At 38.5% G+C, this 21,245-nt stretch overlaps 1 protein-coding gene across 4 annotated transcripts in view; it reads right to left on the bottom strand.

Annotated features, from left to right (window-relative positions):
- SPEN (spen family transcriptional repressor) overlaps positions 1-21,245 on the bottom strand; it is an 87,922-nt gene that overhangs the window by 19,594 nt on the left and 47,083 nt on the right. For 2 of the 4 annotated variants that reach the window (XM_055419285.2, XM_055419287.2), the window contains 3 exons: positions 6,734-6,894; positions 4,725-4,925; positions 1,973-2,124 (listed from right to left, as the gene is read on the bottom strand). In XM_055419285.2, coding sequence (XP_055275260.2) covers positions 1,973-2,124; positions 4,725-4,925; positions 6,734-6,894 — 514 coding nt within the window. Of the gene's footprint in view, positions 1-180; positions 1,447-1,972; positions 2,125-4,724; positions 4,926-6,733; positions 6,895-21,245 lie in introns of those variants that run through there. The other 2 variants (XM_055419286.2, XM_055419288.2) reach the window with 2 other exon arrangements.

Here is a 21,245-nt window from a genome sequence, read left to right as displayed (position 1 = left end):
GAATAGACTACATAAATATCTGAACTACTCTGGAAGATGCATTAGAACACCATCCTTGGACTAAAGAAACACTCCACATAAAGGAATATCCCCATCTCTTTGGAATGCTCAAAACCTGCTGTCACATCTGACACTCTGGTCCTGCCTACTTAGAGGAGGTAGTGAAAAAACCTGGCTTACACATGAAAATGGTCCAGAGAAACCAGACACTTGGATGGCAAAACTTGTACTTAAACAATAATGAGCTGGGCCATATATTGCAGATTATGTATTGTGATTATCTAAGCCTCCTTAAGGGTCACAAGCCAATAATCAAAACCTGAAACAGAGCAAAATGAGTAATGCATTTAAAGAGCTGTTTGATGGGTCCTTAAAAAAAAGAAAAGCAATAATTTATACTCAAAATTTTTCTAAGTAATGGTAAACGGAAGCTGTTTCATCATTACATAGAATGTAGTAACTCAGGATAGCTCCATTTAAATTTCCCAAAGAACAATGGTGGGCTGACTCACTAAAAAGGTTCTGTTATAGCATAATCTGTTATCAATAAGCAGCAGACTATGTTCCCAAGGTTTGTATGTCATTAAAACAGTGACAATCATGAGCAACTGCAGACAAGAGAATAGTATTCAAATGGAATACTAACATGTCCACCTTATTGACAAGCATAGCTCTCAATAATCATTCCATTTTTAGCAACCCTGGTGATGAAAATATATCCACATGCCCAAATTCAACTTTTTATACCCCTCCAAAACTTATGGTAGCAGCTACATTCAAATAAAAGTATGTTTGAAATTTTTATCAATTCATAGTCTTGCAAAGCCAAAAAACAAATAAATAACAGACTGTGATCGAAAGACAGAAGAAGTTGTAGCCCAGATAGATAACTGAGTGTCTAGTCACTCATCCAGGTAGAGCTGGAATTAAGAGTATACAGTACCCTCACAAAAATAAGAGAAGTTAAATAATCAGAAAAGAAAGATGAATGTTTTGTTTGTATCTCTCCCTAAACAGCTTCTCTGTTTTTGCTTCACTTCTGCCAACCATTTCAATTTCTTGTCTCAAGCCCCTAAAGATGGAAGTTTTGTTCAGCCACAAGCACAAATAATATTTTATTCACAAGACTAGGTTATGCCATTAAAAAATATTAAGAATCTTTTGCTTAGAGCATTAGTGTAAACATAAGAATGGACAAATGGACATCACATATACACAAGCCTAAAAGACGTACAATAGATGTTTCTACTCAAATTTTTTTTTTTTTGCTCTCCAAAGTCCAAATATATTACTTTCTTCACAATTATTAACGGTGAAGTCCTAGAGAAAGTCTAGGAAGACAGAAGTAATTTTCCTATTTTTTCAAACACAGCACAAAACAGTATACCTAAGGATGCAAAACTGTAACCAAACCATTTTCACTATAATTTGACTCAAGTTTTAAATCATGGAGAACAGAAAAATCCTTCTATCTCTAAATCAAACAATGACCTGTATAATTTAAACAGATTCTAATTAAAACTTAAAAACAGAACTGAGCTTCCAGGACGACAACCACATTCCAATTACTCCCAAGGTACTTCTAATGTGCATTGTGATAAAAAGCATCATATACTAATCTGCTGCTTCTTTCTGACAGACATGTTTTCTCTTCCAGATTTTCCTTTCAACCCACAGGACAAGAGATGGCATTAAAACAGCATCCAGTGGACAAAGATAAGAAAAGTAGAAAGGAAAATACATATGTAAATAAAATAAAGACAATTATATATTTTTACATACATACATAAAGCAGTCCCTGATGAGTTTTGCCAGATCATCTTTTACCAGGAGTTAAAAACACATAGGGCAAATGAGAAAAATATTCATTTTAACATCTAAATACATTTTTCCAAATATAACCTGCACTTATGCTGTATATTTTATGACAAAGATTTAAAACTGTTTTCATTGTTTAAAAAAACCAACATACCACAATTTCTCCAAAGCGCTGGAAGATGTTGCGAAGATCATGGTAAGTAGTGGTTTTTTCAAGGTTACCAATAAAAAGGGTTCTTGTTGCTTTGGGGTGAAATTCATCTATCCTTTCATCCAAGGGGCGAAATTCATTTTCACTTTCCGTTTCTGTAAGTGGGAAGGGGCAGAGAGTGTTTTAATGTTTACTCTTATATCATGGGAAAATCTACTTTAAGAAATCAACTTTCTGATATACGGGGCTTAATTCTCATGTAATCTGAAAAATCATATATACCATCAGAAACAGCTCCAAAGCAAAAGAAGAATACAGAGGCTAGAGAAACATGTCCAAAAAATTAAGAGAAAGTTAACACCTTGATCTTTCAAATAGAAAAGTAGACTGAATTTCCATTTCAGTTGATTTGTTTTAAAAGATAATCACTATCACAGAAATAGGTTTTAACCCCCAGCGGAAAATGGCAATTATTTAAGCCTAATCTTAGGTTTCAAAATTATGTAGTAGGCTCTGAATGCAGACTATAAAACTAAAATCCTAAAATCTGAAATAAACATGAAATTCAGCTAAAAATAGGCCTAGTGGTCAGGATTCTAGGCTTTCACTGCTGTGGTCCAGATTCAACCCCTGGTCAGGAGAACTAAGATCTCCCAAGCCTCGTAGTGCAGTCAAAAAAAAGAAAAAGCAGAATCAGAATGATAAAGCGTGATTTGCAACCATTAAAATCTACAATGACTTCAGTTCCACCAAACAGCTCAGTAAAAATTTCGGAGTGTGTCTTTCAGCCTTCATGACCAGTTTTAACTATTATTACCTACACATCACTGAAATGTTGAGGGGACTGTGATGTTGTGCAGCAGAGGAGTAAAAAAGCACAATGTTTGAAGCCACCAGAGGTCTGTCGGCAAAGTTAGGATTCCTGGATTTGGATATTTTTAATTCCAAGAGCTAAGGAAGCAATCAGCTCCATACATTTCAATATAAAACATTTATGACAACCATCCAACAGCTAATTCCAACCAAATGTCCTTACACAGCTTTCAAATAACCCACTCAACTGGTCTTTCAATGCTGTCCCATTTGGGAAAAGTAACTTTGAATTTCCTATGCTTGAACCAATCCAACTTCTCAACATCTTCAATAAAAGAAAGTGAAAGTGTTAGTGGCTCGGTAGTGTCTGACTCTTCGTGATCCCACGGACTGTAGCCTGCCAGGCTTCTCTGTCCAAGGGATTTTCCAAGCAAGAATATTGGAATGGGTTACTATGCCCTTCTCCAGGGGATCTCCCTGACCCAGGGATCAAACCCAGGTATCCTGCATTGCAGGCAGATTTTTAACCGTCTGAGACACCAGGGAAGTTTAAAAAAACATCTGAACATGTTCAGTGGCTGGTGGTTAAAGCCCAGTTAACATCCTGGGTGTTAACTAATCAGGGAAAATGATTTTCTTTAAAAAGTCTTCTGGTCATGCTGTGCAGCATATGGGATCTTAGTTTCCTGACCAAGGATGGGACCTGAGATCCCTGCACTAGAAGCACAAAGTATTAACCATTAGACTGCCAGGAAAGACCTCAAACATTGTTTTTTTTCCCCACTAAAAATCTCAAGCTGAGCCCACTACTTGGAGATTAGGTCACTTATTGATAATGCCTGAGATAGATCCTCACTAATTAAAAATTACATATGTACATATGGCTCTAAAAACTTGTACAGATTATATGACATTATAAATCTTATTCCTCAAAGTCAGTTCTGACTGTTTAAAATGTGTTAACTCCTGAGCTGCCCTTAGCCCAGTATAAGTTAGGGCAATACATCTCAAACTCCACAGAGGAGGAAATAAATGTGAAGGCATAACTTAATATTAACAATTCCTTTGAAAAGATAATATTCCTTTGAATTCCTGTGTTTTACCACAAAATTAAGCACATTTTATAGTCTTCATTCTAACAACTCTGTGTCTCTTTTAATATACAAATAACACACATTGTTATCAGAGAAATTCTATCTTTTTCCTCTTAGTTGTCAAATAAAATGAATATTCCAAGAAAATGGGCTATGTTTATCCTATAAATTCCACTCAAAGTCTCACTCTTGAAGTTCAACTGTCCCACGCATACATTATGCGAATGCACAAAGTTAACATTTCTGCTCATTCCTCTATAGATTTACTCACAAGTAAATCAGGGGTTTTAAAAACTTGAGTATGCAAATTCTAAACCAGTAAGCGAGGGTAGGATCAAAGATCTGCATTATAAACAAGCACTGCAGGTGGTTCTGAAACAGGAAGAACACTGACCCACGTCATGTCTGACAAGACTTCCTGCTTTAGAATAGACAAGTCTTACAGGTAGGTTCAAGCAATGTAACGTCCCCTCGGAATTTTCAACAGGCTGCATATACTCAATCTGTCATTATCTTTCAAGGTCATGGAAACTGGGATAACAGGTCCAATTTGTGCAGAGCATAATGGAAACAAAACTGGTCTAACTAGTCCCCAATTGATGTAGTCTGTTTTCTAATTCTGTTGTCATTCTCCTAGGAAAGGAAGTATCACCTTATCGCAATCAATTCAATCCTTTGGGGGAGGTGGGATTCAACAAGGGCCTAAACTGCCTTTTACAAAAACAATCTTCACGCCTTCTGAACCAAAACAATCTATTTTATTAAGTTGAGCAACAACTTAATAAACAACAGCTCTTTAAAACAGAAGACACTGAAAGTGTGTTAATAGAGCTGTCTCTGTCTCTTACCCGGCCCTATCCATGCTGTTACTTCAATCTGCATGCCAAAGAAAAGTTTTCCTTTTGATGCAGTCAATGCTTTTTCTTGGTCCTCTTGCTGCCGAAAGAATACCAGACCATATCTCTCTTCTGAAGTTCCATGTATCTGCACTGAAGTCACCTTTCCAAATTTCTTAAATTCATGGAAAAGGCCATCTTTAAGGCTTGTATCTAAACCATCAAACAAAAACAAGTTGCTCATTTTTCTAATACAGTTACAACTCAAAATGTAAGCTTCTGAGTCTTTAACCTGACTTTTGACCTAATTAGCATTAAAACATTACTTTTTCAAATTAAACCACTCTAAAGATGCATTTTAGAGACTACTGAACAATTCTGAAAATAAACTGGGTGTTAAAAGATATTACTGGTTATCTGCTAGAATGATATAGCATGGTTACTCAGGAAAATACTCTTACGTACAGATCTTTTAAGATAGTGTGAAATGATATAACACCAGGGATTCACTTTAGGATAAAAAGGGAACAAGAATAGGAAAGAATAAAGATGGAGACAGTTAAAGCAAGTGTGGCAAAACACTGATGATTTTTAAATCTGGTATGCTATAAGGGAAGTTCAATTTGCTATTTCTTCTACTGTGGGTGATTTTAAAATTTTCATGATAAAAACTTCACAAACATACATATATATGCATATGAAAACTTTAAAGATTTGAGAAAGAAAGCCATCTCTCTGGTTTTCCATGCATCATGCTGATGATAAAACTGTGTGGGAAATGGCATATAACATGCTAAACAACTTTAAGGCCTTTTAGAGATGAATTATACTATCTGGAAGTCTTGCGTTAATCAGTTCCACTATAAAAATTAAAACTGTACAGAAAGACAAGCCAATTTTAACCCCTGTCCATTCCTAAATTACAAAGTAATTAAATCAAAAGTTCATCAACATTTGCATCTCAATAGTCTCTATTCATAAACCTGGTATGTAGGTTTCACAGGCTATTTTAATAAATAAGTAATCACTGAAATGCACTTAGCAAGACATACTTAGTTTGGTCTTTGTTGGTCTGACCATCGACTAACAGTTGTTTACATACTCAGTATATGCCTGACAGAGCAATAAAAATACATTATAACCAAATGTCCAAAAAAATCGGAATAAAAATTACAACAGAGCTTTTAACTACATAAAGTCATTATTCATGACTTTCTTCATTTAAAATGTTAACATATTGAAATGGGTTTCCTAGCATAATTTTTTTATGTCCAAGTCATTTCATAGGACTCCAGACCACTGTAAATCTAACTCAAAATAGTGTTTCTATAATTTAATTATACTAAATTTTTCTAATATAAAAATATTTAATCCAGAAAGCATTTTTATTCAAAACAAACCATGTTTTCTTTATATAACACCCACCATACAATCTTCATGTGTGTAAATGCATACAATATGCATAATAATGTATATATATGTATATATAATTAGGTACAAGTAACATGCAATCTGAAACTCCAATACTTTGGCCACCTCAGGCGACGAGTTGACTCACTGGAAAAGAGTCTGATGCTGGGAGGGATTGGGGGTGGGAGGAGACGGGGATGACAGAGAATGAGATGGCTGGATGGCATCACCGACTCGATGGACATGAGTTTGAGTGAACTCTGGGAGTTGGTGATGGACAGGGAGGCCTGGCGTGCTGTAATTCATGGGGTCGCAAAGAGTCGGACACGACTGAGCGACTGAACTGAACTGAACATGTAATCTTACATATGTAACAACCTAGAAATTACGTAAATTATAATCACTTGCTTTTTATTACATGGCATTAAATATCAATGAACCACAAAAAGAAAAAGAAATCAAAGCTGAAAGACAAATAGAAAATATTACCAACACAGTCAGAATAAGAGAGAGAGAGATTTAAACAAAATCTATACAATATAGAAAATATAAGTTGCTCTCTCACTCCCCAAAATTAGCAGAGAGGAAAGTACAGTAATACAAAATCTTACCTGTAGAGCGCACTGGAAGATTCTGAACCTTGATCCCAAAACTTTTACGGGGCTCATCTTTGTCCAGAGACGAAAGCAATTGGGAAGTGGGTGCTGGGACTGCTGCAGACTGAACCGATCGGGCTGGAGAGTCATCACTTGAACTACTGCTGGAATCAGTGCTACAGATGGGCAAAGAAAAAAACAAACAAGTGAAAAAACCAACAAAGAATCACATATAAAACCTCTTATAGTCAACAAGTGGCAATCATTAAAAGGTCTAAATTGCAGGTCTGGGTTTTCTGGATACCCTACTTTCTCCACATCTATTTCATACTCTACCTTCAGAGAGGCCAGAAGACAGCAAACACTTGCCTAAGAATGTGGAAGTAAAAGTAACAATCTTTTACCACCACAGGCCACAGAAAGACAAATGTTTTGTTCTGTGCAAAATCTGAACAATTTTTTCCAAATAAAACAAGACTAGTACACACACATGACTTAAGGGTAATGTTAATAAAATAGTGGATATATGAGTTTTGGATTCAGAGATGTCTATTTAAATCCTGACTCAGACATAAAGCATGTATCCTTGGACAAGTCACTTAACTCTTGCTAGGCCTTAGTTTCTACATCTGTAAAAATGGAAATAATAATAGTACCTATCTCACAAAGTTAAGAAACAAAAAACCACACAGGTTTAGAGTTCAGAATATGACTGGCAAGAAATAAATGAAGTGGCAATGCTGTTACTATTATTGCTACTACTACTATTACCACCACCTCATAGATATTAATTTTTAGGAAAAAAAGACATTCAAAATAATTTCCCAGGTTTAAATTTTTGAAGGACTAATAAAGAAACATTATACAAATTACTTGAGTCTTGTCAGTTAGGCTCTTTTCTCTGTGAATAATGTGGGAAATGAGAGTCAGTGAAATTTAATTTTTCTCTTCAGTTTAATATAAACCTTGAAGTGTAAGACAATCACAGTTGAAAGAAAAGGAGATCATCGTTGCAACAAAAAGAATAAAATATCTATGAATAAACCTACCTAAAGAGACAAAAGACATGTATGGAAAAAACTATTTAAGAAACTAATGAAAGAAATCAAAGATTACACAAACAGATGGAGAGACATACCATGGTTCTTGGACTGAAAGAATCAATACTGTGAAAATGACTATACTACCCAAAGCAATCTACAGATCCAATCCAATCCCATCAAAATACTAGTGCTATTTTCCACAGAACTATAACAAAAAACTTCACAGCTTGTATGGAAATACAAAAGACAATTTGTGTTTTTCCAAAAAAATCTTGAGAAAGAAAAATGGAGCTAGAGGAATCAACCATCCTGACTTCAGACTATACTACAAAGCTACAGTCATCAAGACAGTATGGTACTGTCACAAAAACAGAAATATAGACCAATGGAACAAGACAGAAAGCCCAGAGATAAATCCACGCACCTATGGCCACCTTATCTTTGACAAAGGAGGCATGAATATACAATGGAGAAAAGACAGCCTCTTCAATAAGTGGTGCTGGGAAAACTGGATAGCTACATGCAAAGAATGAAACTAGAACATTTCTGAACACCATACACAAAAATAAACTCAAAATGGATTAAAGACTTAAATGTAAGGCCAGAAACTATAAACTCTTAGAGGAAAACATAGGCAGTGTACTCTTTGGCATACATCACAGCAATATCCTCTTTGACCCACCTCCTAGAGTAATGCAAATAAAAACAAAAATAAATAAATGGACCTGATTAAACTTAAAAGCTTTCACACAGCAAACAAAACAATAAACAAAATGAAAAGACAACCCTCAGCATGGGCAAAAATAACTGCAAATGAAACAACTGACAAAGGATTAACCTCCAGAATATACAAACAGCTCATCTAGCCCAATACCAGAAAACAAACAATGCAAACAAAAAATAGGCACATGAAAAGATGCTCAATATTGTTCATTATTAGAGACATGCAAACCAAAACTACAGTGAGGTATCACTCCACTGGTCAGAGGCCACCATCAAAAAATCTACAAACAGTAAATGCTGGAGAGGGTGTGGAGAAAGGCAAACCCCATTGCACTGTTGGTGGGAATGCAAATTGATATAGCCACTATGGAGAACAGTATGGAGATTCCTTTAAAAACTAGGAATAAAACTACCATATGATCCAAATACTCCACTACTGGGTATATACCTGGAAAAAATGATAATTGAAAAAAACACATGTACCCCAATAGTCATTGTAGCACTATTTACAACAGCTAGGACACGGAAGCAACGTAGATGCCCATCAACAGATGAATGGATAAAGAAGTTGTGGTACACATATACACAATGGAATATTACTCAGCCATAAAAAGGAACTCACCTGACTCAGTTCTATTAAGGTGGATGAACCTATAGCCTATTATACAGAGTGAAGTCAGTCAGAAAGTGAAAAACAAATATCATATGTTAACGCATATATATGTAATCTAGAAAGATGGTACTGATAAACATATCTGCAGGGCAGTAATGGAGACATAGGGAATGGATTTGTGGACACAGGGACAAGGAGAGGTGGGACAGATTGAGCGAGTAGCATTGAAACGTACACACTGCCATCTGCAAAATTAGATAGCCGGTAGAAGTTTGCTTTATGACGCAGGGAGCTCAAATCTGCCGCTCTGTGACAACCTAGAGGGGTGGGATGGGGTGGAAGGTGGTGGGGGAAGTTCAGGAGGAAAGGGATGTGCATGTACCTATGGCTGATTCATGTTGATATATGGTAGAAACCAACACAAAACTGTAAAGCAATTACCCTCCAACTAAAAATAAATTCTGGGAAAATAGAAAGACAAAGAGAAAACAATCAACATGGCAACATGGTCAGAACAAGAGACAGACATTCTAACACGTTTATAATGCCCAAGAACCATGTGAGAAATATTAAAGTATCATTTCAGTACTCCATTTGCAAGACTGCTATGCTTTAAGTTTTTTTATAGCATTTCCAAATACACTAAAAATAAAAAGCTATTTACAGGTTCTGTTATTTCCAGGGTTCTGAAATTTTGCTTCATTCTCTCAGCTCCTTAGAGTGGAAGACTTAACCCTTTAAGCAAACAACTAAGGATGGGGGTTGGGGGTGGGGCATAGGTGGTAAATCCACCTTAGGCACACTCCCTAAAAGAAAAATTCAATAGTTTTTGTCATCTGCACTCAGATTAGAGCTCTCACATCCACAACAAACTCTGAACCAGTCAGATGAGTAAGTCCAACTCCAACAACTGAGACCAACTTGCTACTGCTTTTTGAATACCTCAGGTTGGGGCCGGGGGGTGGAATACCCTAAGAAAATACAACTTATACAGCATTTTTATTTAGTTCTCACGTAATAAGGCAAAAGATAAAAAATTTTATGAAGTTATCAGAGTTTTCTGCAGTTTAAAACATAAAGAAATAAACCTATGCCAGTAAGAGCCAAAAGGAGATATCTGAGTTACAAAATACAAACTACTATGGATAAAAGCCTCAAGACAGAATCACAAGTCATCACTACTACGCCTCCTAGAAATGACTGGGCTTCAGTTTTCCCATCAATAAAAATAAATTATTTTCTAGGTTATAAAGTACAAGTAGTGTTACAACTACTAAGTGAATAAGATGAGATGGTTGGGTGGCATCATCAACTCAATGGACACGAGTCTGAGCAAACTCCAGGAGACAGTGAAGGAGAGGGAAGCCTGGCATGCTGCAGTCCAGGGGGGTCACAAAGAGTTGGACACAAATGAGCAATTCAACAATGTCAACAAACTGAATAGGATACTGTGCTGAGCTGAGCTTAGTTGCTCAGTCGTGTCCGACTCTTTGACACCCCATGGATTGTAGCCCACCAGGCTCCTCTGTCCATGAGGATTCTCCAGGCAAGAATATTCGAGTGGGTTGCGATGCCCTCCTCCAAGGGATCTTCCTGACCCAGGAATCAAATCAGAGTCTCCTGCATTGCAGGCGGATTCTTCACCATCTGAGTGACCAGGGAAACCAAGAATACTGGAATGGGTAGCCTGTCCCTTCTCCAAGGGATCTTCCCAACCCAGGAATTAAACCAGAGTATCCTGCATTGCAGGTGGATCCTTTACCAGCTGAGCTACTAGGAAGCCCAAATAGGACACTGCTGTTGTTGCTAAGTCACTTCAGTCATGTCCAACTCTGTGCGACCCCATAGACGGCAGCCCACCAGGTTCCCCTGTCCCTGGGATTCTCCAAGCAAGAACACTGGAGCGGCTGCCATTTCCTTGTCCAATGCGTGAAACTGAAGTCACTCAGTCGTGTCCAACTCATAGTGACCCCATGGACTGCAGCCTACCAGGCTCCTCCATCCGTGGGGTTTCCCAGGCAAGAGTACTGGAGTGGGTTGCCACTGCCTTCTCTGAAATAGGACACTACTCTCATTCAAATTAACCCATGTGTGCCCAGTTGTATCCAACTATTTGCAACTCCATGGACTGTAGCCTGCCAGGCCCCTCTGTCCATGGAATTTTCCAGGCAAGATTACTGGAGTGGGTTGCCATCCCCTTCTCCAAGGGATCTTCCCAACCCAGGATTGAACCCAAGTCTCTTGCATCTCCTGCATTGGCAGGTGGATTCTTTACTACTACTGCTACCTGGGAAGCCCCATTCAAATCAAGGGTTAACAAAATTAATCTCCTGTTTTTAGCACAGAAGGAAAAAAAATGGTTGGTACATGTATTACATACTCCAAGCAATAAAGATTATTCATAAGGCCACCAGATGACTACAATATAAAATATGTATGTGACTTATCAATTTAATTTCAAGGAACTATAAAATCACCATTAAGGAAAACACTTTACTATCAATACTACCATTATATACACCAAAATTCCTTAGCAATAGTGGGGAAAGATGTAAACAAATATGGTCAGGAACAGAATTTCTGGGTACCAAAATAATGAGCCAACAAAGTTATGTTTAAGTTTATGTTATAAAAATGCAGAGGAATCAATGCTAATGGTTTGAAGGCATAAAACAATGATAGAAATGTCATCACACTTTTGTTTAATTTCCTGCTACCACACCAATTCTGAAACAAGATAAAAAATTTAACTGGCAGAAATATCTGCTATCAATTTGGAGTTATAACTAAAAAGAAGGAAAGGTTTTTAAATAAATTAATGAAATGATAAAACAATATAACCTTTGAGTTTGTATTTTAATATGCTAACCCAAAACTGTAATCTGTTAAATGTACTGTGGATTTCAAGATCGTGAATCAAAACAGGTCCCCAAATACTTTTCGGCCCTATAAACTTAAAGAAAAACCAAATGCTCAGAATTTTTGTGTCAATTTTAAACTTTTAAAAATTCTTATTTTCAGAATCTTGTTAAAATAGAAAAATCACAAGAGTTCATCAAAACTTACAATGTATAGTATTTTGTGCTTAGTTGCATCGGACTCTTGGTGAGCCTTTGGGCTGTAGACCACCTGGCTCCTCAGTCCATGGGATTTCCCAGGCAAGAATACTGGAGTGAGTTGCCCTTTACTCCTCCAGGGGATCTTCTTAATCCAGGGAGTAAACCTGCATCTTCTGCATTGCAGGGGGATTCTGTACTGCTGAGCCATACTATGCAGGGAAGCCTGTATAGTATTTTAGTTGTTTCTTAAAAGCCAAGAAGAGTTAATAGGAAGCTTTCCAATCTAAATTGTCTAAAGTATTGGTAATGAAGATGCACCAACTAATAGCTTTAAGAAAGTGGGCTTTAAATTTACTGGGCCACAAGAGAAACACAAAAAGATGTCCAACATTGCTAATTATTAGAGAAATGCAAATCAAAACTACAGTGAGGTATCACTTCACACTGATCAGAATAACCATCATCAAAAAGTCTACAAATAATAAATGCTGGAGAGGACGTGGAGAAAAAGGAACCCTCTTACACTGTTGGTGGAAATGTATTTAAATTGGTGCAGCCACTAAGGAGAACACTGGGAGGTTCCATAAAAAGCTAAAAAACAGAGCTACCACATGATTCTGCAATCCCTCTCCTGGGAATACACCTAGGAAAAAAAAACACACCTAGGGACTTCCCTGGTGGTCCCGGGGTTCAGAGTCCACGTTCCAAGGCAATGGATGTGGTCGGGGAGTTGAGATCCCACGTGCCACAACCAGAGAGCCCATGTGCTCTAGAGCCTGGGTATCGGCGAGACTTCTAGAGAGAAGCCCACAGGCCACAATGAGAGAAGCACATCTTGTGTACCACAACTAAGACCCAATGTAGCCAACTGAATAAGTATTTTTTAAAACCCCGTAATTCGAAAAGATTCATCCACCTTAATGTTCACTGAAGCATTATTAATAAAAGCCAAGATATGGAAGCAACTTAAGTGTCCATCAATAGATGAATGGATAAGATATGGTGTATGTATACCATGGGATGTTACTCAGCCATAAAAAAGAATGTGGGAAAGAGGGTAAATTAAGAGTTTGGGATTAATATATACACACTACTATATATAAAGTCGATAACCAACTACTATATAACACAGGGAACTATCCTCAGTATTTTGTAATAACCTATAAGCCTTCCAATGATGGCTCTGTGGGTAAAATATCCGTTTGCAATGCAGGAGACACAAGAGACATGGGTTCGATCCCTGTATATGGAAGATCTCCTGGAGAAGGAAATGGCAACTCACTCAAGTATTCTTGCCTGGGAAATCTCATGGACAGAGGAGACTGGTGGGCCCCAGTCCATGGGATCACAGAGTCAGACATGACTGAGCGACTGAGCGCACCTAAGGAGGAAGAATCTGAAAAACAAAAAAAAGGAAACAGTGAGAGATTTTATTTTCTTGGGCTCCAAAATTACTGCAGATGGTGACTGCAGCCATGAAATTAAAAGACGCTTGCTCCTTAGAAGAAAAGCTGTGACCAACCTAGACACGCTGCAGTCCATGGGGTCGCAAAGAGTCAGTCAGGACTGAGTGACTGAACTGACTGATGTATAACTGAATCACTTTGCTGTACACCTGAAACTAACACAACATTGTAAGTCAACTTCACTTTGATTAAAAAACTATAAATAAAATTTTACCTGACCGTATCAGTATTATATTTTCAACATCACTTAAAAATTCTAAATGGTAAAGAACCTGAAAGAATAACAATTTAAAAGAAATCTAGTTTCACTTTTCCTAAGTGCATAAGACAATTAAGGTTGAATTATTTCTTGTATGTGCTTAAAATTTTTAAATTACAATTACTAAGGGGAATTCCCTTCTGATCCAGTGGTTAGGATTCTGCATTTTCAGTGCTGTGGTTCCTTGGTCAAGGAACTAAGGTCTCGCAGGCCACGTGACACAGCCCTCTACCCTCCTCCCCAGAAAGAAAAATTATTCAGAAAACTAAGAAGTGGATCTGATCGAAATTTTCCATAGTGGAGAAATATAAGTGATTGGTTACACAGTAATTCTTGATAAGCAAACAGAATATGGGATGCCAGGATTCCCTTAAACCAAATTATGCTGTCAAATAAGTAACCGTTACTGTTTCCACAGCCATTTTATACACAGAACTACAGTGAGCATTTGACTCTTAACACTGAAAATGTCAAGATACTGCGTATGTCTATTTATAAGATGTGCTCAGTCACTCAGTGTGTTCAACTCTTTGCGATCCCATGAACCGTAGTCTGCCAGGCTCCTCTGTCCATGGAATTTTCCAAGCAAGAATACTGGAATGGATTGCCATTTCCTCCTCCAGAGGATCTTCCTGACCCAAGGATCAAACCCTAGCCTTCTGCATCATCTACACTGCAAAGCGGATTCTTTTACCATTGAGCCACCTGGGAAGCCCATTTATAAGATGACTCGGGGATAAATTTGTTCATACACAAGAGTAACATCCAATGACACACACACACACGTACATACTTGTATTTGAAAACATTACATTATGATAAATATGCATCTGTGCTTTTTTTTAAGCTGGAATATTAAAAAGCATTTCACCAAATCAAGTTGAGAAACAAAAGTATGGCCTAAGTGGATTTTTTTTTAAAGGAACCAGGAAAGTGACTAAAAAACTTGGCAGTTTTTTAGTTAAGAAGGCTGATTTGTTAAAAGCAGACATAATCTCAAGTGACAACTTTCCAACAGTCTCTCTTCTATCATGCAACTAACAATTTTTTCTATATATATAGTCAATATATAAGCTTAGGATAAAAGATGCCAAATGCAGATTTTCCATCAGGCCTGGGCAATTCAAAATGTACCTGCTGCCCTTGGGGCTTTCATAAAATGAAGGGGTAAAATGATCTAATTTCTTAAACAGAACGTATTATCATACCAAGTAATAATCCCGTTAGGTCCAGTTTTTCACAAGTCCAAATTCTCAAGACAATCTTTTTAGCGCAGCAGTTCTCTAAATGTGGTGTGAGGTCTTGCGGGGATCTCCAAGGTCCTTTTGAGGGTCTCTGAGGTTCTCCCTATTTCAATTATGTATCTGTGTGAGGCCACATTTTCTTCATATACTTCACACTTTTTCATATAAAAATTTTATAATCACAATTTGAATACAGAAGTAGTTATGAGAATCTAGCTATCTGCTGAGATGCCACTCATCTCACTCTTTTTTGTTTCAAAAGATGGTTATGTCACCCAGCTAGGGAGCTAAAATTAAAACTGACTATGGAGCTTCCTCCCCAGAAGCAGACAAGTTGAGGTAGATGGCTCTCCCAAGATCATGGGTGAAGATCTTTGTCTCCAATATGAAACTATTTGGTTTGTCTCTGCGCCACTAGATTTTTTCCTCTGTAAATGCACAGGAAGACAACGGACCTTAACACACAGGAAGACAATGTCCTTAACTCTGGCAACTGCCACTAAATCTACCACTAAGGCCATAGTTGCACAACAAAAGTCCCTAGAATTTCTTGCTAAGGTGGTTTGGATAACAGAATTGCTTTCAATTACTGGCAAAACAAGCCATAAGTTTATGCCATAGCAAATACCTCCTGCTATACCTGGATCAATCCCTCTGATCCTGGAGGAAACACAGAAAATTAACAAAGAAGCCACTTGACTTAAGACAGGTTAATGCCCCTTTGAGTACATTCTTGCAGATACCAACTTGGCTGGTTCCCAGGGAGCCTTAAGGAGCATTCTAGTCTCTTGGTATTATCCAACTGACAGTCATCATTATACTCTCCCTGATGGGCTGTATTCTCTTAAGGGTCTTAAATTCATGTTTGCAGTCATCAGCAATACATTAGATGATCTCACTGCACTTGGAGAGAAATGAGATGAACAATAAGATGAACAGCAAAAACAATTCTTTCACAGACCAGACTCATAACCTATGAGTTTCACGCCCAGACGAAAACAACAACCTGATGGTGACCAAGAGTGGCACTTACACCGAATTTTTCATTAAGCTCTCCTGCATGAGAAGAGGGCCAAAAGGGGGGGAGGGTGTTAATTAAGCAAGGAGACCATTAGACTGAGGTGGTTCTGATAATTTACAGCCCAACATACGTAAACCAAAACCTAAGCCTGCAAATGCCGCAAGATTAGGAAATCAAACCAAGACAACCAATAACCAACAGCCAGTTGGGCTTTTCCAAATAAGGCAAACACTAAAGCTATAACTGATCAAATCATTTTTCTGCTTTGCTTTTCTCCATAAAAATCTTTCCCTCCAGCTCCTATTGATGGAGCACTCCTAACCACTTCCAGTTTGGCAGTGCCCAATTCAATTAGATTTTTGCTCAAATAAACTATTAAAATTTAAAAGGAAAGAAAAAGTTATGACAAATGAGTCAATAAAATTTCAAATTAAAAGTTTAAATTTCTAATATGGCAAAATGTCTAGACAGTACAAAATAAACAAAAGCACAGTAATTTAAAAATATAAAAGGGTCCTGAGCCCACCAGAAAGTTTAAACAAGACTAAAAACAAAAACCCCACTAGCTCAGTAGATGGTCTGATGTGATCCTAATTCCATTTTATACTCCACCAGTTCTGATACAACCTGAATTGCTGAATTAATTCTGTGGTTTTTTGGTTTTATAAGAAAATCAGGAAGGAAATACTCAACTGTTCAGTCTGGCAAGGTACCTCATTTTGCCTCCCTAAACTTTAATTTCCCTAGTGGGTTATGAGATCTTCAAAGGTCCTGCTAACTCTAGGATTCTATGACTCTCTACCTCTCTCCAAGTCTTCCAGCTCTTACACCTCCATATTGTTCAACCTGGGAGAGGGGACCCTTTACAACTCGGCCCCAAACTAACTGCCTAGTTGCTCATTCTCAGTCTCTTGTCACACTTTATCCCACCCACTGATGATCTATCCCATGGACAGAGGAGCCTGGTGGGCTACAGTCCACAGGTGATTAAACAACAGCAATGATCTATCCGCATAACAGTACACCAGTTTAGGGACTTCCTTAATGGTCCAGTGGTTAGGACTCTGCGCTTCCACAGGTTCTGTCCCTGGTGGGGAAATAAGATCCCACACACCTTACAGTGCAGCCAAAACAAACAAACAAAAGAGTACACCAGGTTCTAATCATGGGTACCTCCCTTTTTCCTTATCAGATGTTGCTGCTGCTGCTGCTGCTGAGTCACTTCAGTCGTGTCCGACTCTGTGTGACCCCTTAGACGGAAGCCCAACAGGCTCCCCCGTCCCTGGGATTCTCCCAGTCTAGTTAAATTACTTCCTCTCTAATCTTTCACTTTCTTGCATGTAAATGGTCATAATACCTACCACATATGAGAGGCTGTGGTGAGGTTTAATGAGTTAGTGATGACAAACTACTTAGCACTCTGCCTAGCACACAGCAACATGAGTGCTCTTGTCCATACCTGCTCCTACTAAAGACACCTTCCTGTACTTCCCTGATTTGCCTTCAAGGACTGAAGTGAAGTTGCTCAGCCGTGTCCGACTCTTTGCGACCCCATGGACTATACCCTACCAGGCTCCTCTACCCATGGGATTTTCCAGGCAAGAGTACTGGAGTGGGTTGCCATTTCCTTCTCCAGGGGATCTTCCCAACCCAGGGACTGAACCCAGGTCTCCCGCATTGTAGGCAGACTCTTTACCGCCTGAGCCACCAGGGAAGCCCTTCAAGTATTAGTGAAATCCAAAGTTAACCTCCTGCTCTGCAGCTGTTCTTGACAACCCCACCCCACCCCATAAGCATTCATTAGTTTCTTAGTTGTGTATTTCTAAACCTCTTTTACTACAATGACTATCTCAAACCTCTTCACTCAGTATTATAACCACTCATTTACTGGACTCTTAAAAGTCCAAGACTGAATTCATCTTTGTACAGAGTCTAGCCATGGTGCCCAATGTATAATGGATGTGTGCCTCCAAGAAATTATTGACTTGAATTATGCAAGCAACTTGAAATTGATGCCTAGCAAAGTACACCAAGCTCAACAGAATGAAGGTAATACATTCAGTATCTAAGAGTGAAATGAAAATTTCTGATAAAATATGGCTTTGTTGGAAACTGCAAAGTGTGTCTTTCTTCCTTAATGTTTCATTAGTTATTCAAGAAAAACAATGGCTGTTCTAGCCAAGATTCTAGGACTTCGACACATATTATTAACCTGACTGAAAAATCACTGGTAACGGTAAAAACAAAAACACTTCATGGATCCTGTCATCTACAACTTTGTAGAAGATTTTTTAAACAGACATTTTCTGGGATGAAAGAAAAGTGAAAGTGAAGTCGCTCAGTCGTGTCCAACTCTTTGCGACCCCAGGGACTGTAGCCTACAGGGCTCCTCCATCCATGGGATTTTCCAGGCAAGAGTACTGGAGTGGGTTGCCATTTCCTTCTTCAGGAGATCTTTCCCACCCAAGGATCAAACCCAGGTCTCCCACATTGTAGACAGACGCTTTATCATCTGAGCCACCAGGGAATGTGATGAAAGAAAAAGCACAACTATAACACATAACACAATGCATTAAATATCTAACAAAGTCCAGAGTCTTTAGATGCATTATTCTATTTCACTCAAAAATCTTGTAACTGTGAAGACCTCCATCAGTGACTCTCAGCTGGGACAATTCTGTGCCCCAAGGGACATTTTTGGTTGTCACAATTGTGGGTAGGGGTGAAGCTTACTGCCACTTAGTGAGCAGAGGCCAGGGATGCTACTAACATCCTACAATGCATAAGACAGTCCCCACAACAAAGAATTATCTGGCCTTAAATATGAATAGTACCAAGGTTGAGAAAACCCGGCCTACATTATTTCTTTGACTGCTTTCCTGTCTTTTGCAAATCCAATGTGCTAATTTTAAGCTGCAATTCAAACGTGGGATCCTTAAAGTCACTGCTGCTGCTGCTGCTAAGTCACTTCAGTCGTGTCCGACTCTGTGCAACCCCACAGACGGAAGCCCACCAGGCTCCCCCATCCCTGGGATTCTCCAGGCAAGAACACTGGAGTGGGTTGCCATTTCCTTCTCCAATCTGTGAAAGTGAAAAGTGAAAGTGAAGGCACTCAGTTGTGTCAGACTCTTCACGACCCCATGGACTGGAGCCTACCAGGCTCCTCTGTCCATGGGATTTTCCAGGCAAGAGTACTGGAGTGGGGTGCACTCTTCCTTATTACTAATATATCACTTCAGGGACTTCTCTGGTGGTCTGGTGCTTAAGAATCTGCCTTGCAATGCAGGAGATGTGGGTTCGATCCCAGGTCCGGGAAGATCCCATGTGCCACAAAGCAACTAAAGCCCCTGTGCCACAACTACTGAGTTGCAGTTGGGTCCATAGGAGTGCGTGTATCTACGCAGTCCAAAACCTACATGCCATAACTAGAGAGCCCAAGTGCCACAAGTAGAGAGCCTGAGTGCCTGCCACAACTATTGAAGCCCTAGTACTCTGGAGCCCAGGAGCTGCAACTACTGAGCTGAGAGCCACAACTAGAGAGTTTGTGCACCCCAACAGAGATCTCATTGCTGCAGCCAAGACTTGATACAGCCAAATAAGTGAATAAATATTTTTAAATATTTATCACTTCATAACAATCTCTGAGTAACACCAAAACTTACAGGGGAAAAAATAAAAAAAGGTCAACTTTTATAGATTAGACTGAGAGGAAGCTAGGATCAAAAATGTTCTGATGTCATTTGATTTTGGAAAACATGACAAAAAGGGAAACCACACGTAGCTTTTTATAATATGTGCTTTGCCATGTCAATAGCAGGATCAAAGTACTTGCAGACAAAGCTGTTTTATAATTTTTGAATAAATGGTGAAATATATGGGTGAAATATACAGTACAGCTACTCCTACTCTATCAGGTTCACATCAATGGTAACTACTCCAATTCATGTTAAAATTGTTCCTCAACTCAATAGCTTTCTTCACCCTCAACCTAAAGACTTAAGATGATAGTTCAGTATCACAACTAGATATTTTTCTCACCAAAGTACCATGGTCAGAGAAATGAATAAAACTTCTATTCTGCATAAAGAGCTTAAGGGGGTATTTTGCCTTATAACTCTGAGACATTTTAAAAATTGCCTTTAAGAATGACAATAACTCAACAGCAAAAAAACAACCCATCAGATGCAAAAAATGAGTATCTTTAAACTTGAACAGACAGTTCTCCAAGGAAGACACAAATGGCCAAGGCGCACATGAAAACATGCTAAACATGACAGTTAGAGAAATTCCAATCAAAACAAGATACCATTTCATACTCATTGCTGCTGCTGTTGCTGCTAAGTTGCTTCAGTCGTGTCCGACTCTGTGAGACCCTATGGACGGCAGCCCACCAGGCTCCTCCGTCCACAGGATTCTCCAGGCAAGAATACTGGAGTGGGTTGCCATTTCCTTCTCCGTCATACTCACTAGGATGGCTATTGTGAAAAAACAGAATATAACTGTGTTGGCTGGGATGGAACGGAGCCGGAGCTCCTGTGCACTGTTGGTAGGAAAGCGAATAGTGTTGGTAGGAAAGTGAATAGTGCAGACACTGTGGAAAACAGTACAGTCGTTGGTTAAAAAATTACAATTGCCACAACCATTCAGCAACTCCACTTCTGGATATATAACCAAAAGGACTGAAAGCAGAGGCTCAAATAGATATTTGTTCACCCACATTCATAGCATGTTTAATAGCCAAAAAGTAGAAGTAACCCGAGGGTACAGAGACAGACGACTGTATAAATAAAATGTGGTACTGATATACAATGGAATTTTATTGAGCCTTAAAAGGGAAGAAAATTCAGGCATATGCTAAAACTTGGATGAACTCTGAAGATATTATGCTAAATGATATAAGCCATTCACCAAAGGGTGAATATCGTATGACTCAATTTTTATGAAGTAACTAGAGCAGTCAAATTTATAAAGACAAGGAATGATGGCACTGCCTGGGGCTGGGGAAGAAGAGAATGAAGAATTCTTGTTTAATGGAAAGATGAAAGGGTTCTGGAGATGAAAAGCGGTGATTGCTGCACAACACAGTAATGTACTAATGT

This window comes from Moschus berezovskii, chromosome 17, assembly GCF_049115385.1.
Source record: "Moschus berezovskii isolate FMDL1 chromosome 17, NW_MosBer_1.0, whole genome shotgun sequence".
In the NCBI taxonomy this organism is placed as follows: Eukaryota; Metazoa; Chordata; class Mammalia; order Artiodactyla; family Moschidae; genus Moschus; species Moschus berezovskii.
The sequence above is the reverse complement of the archived record's forward strand: the minus strand, read 5'-3'. Positions and strand labels throughout refer to the sequence as shown.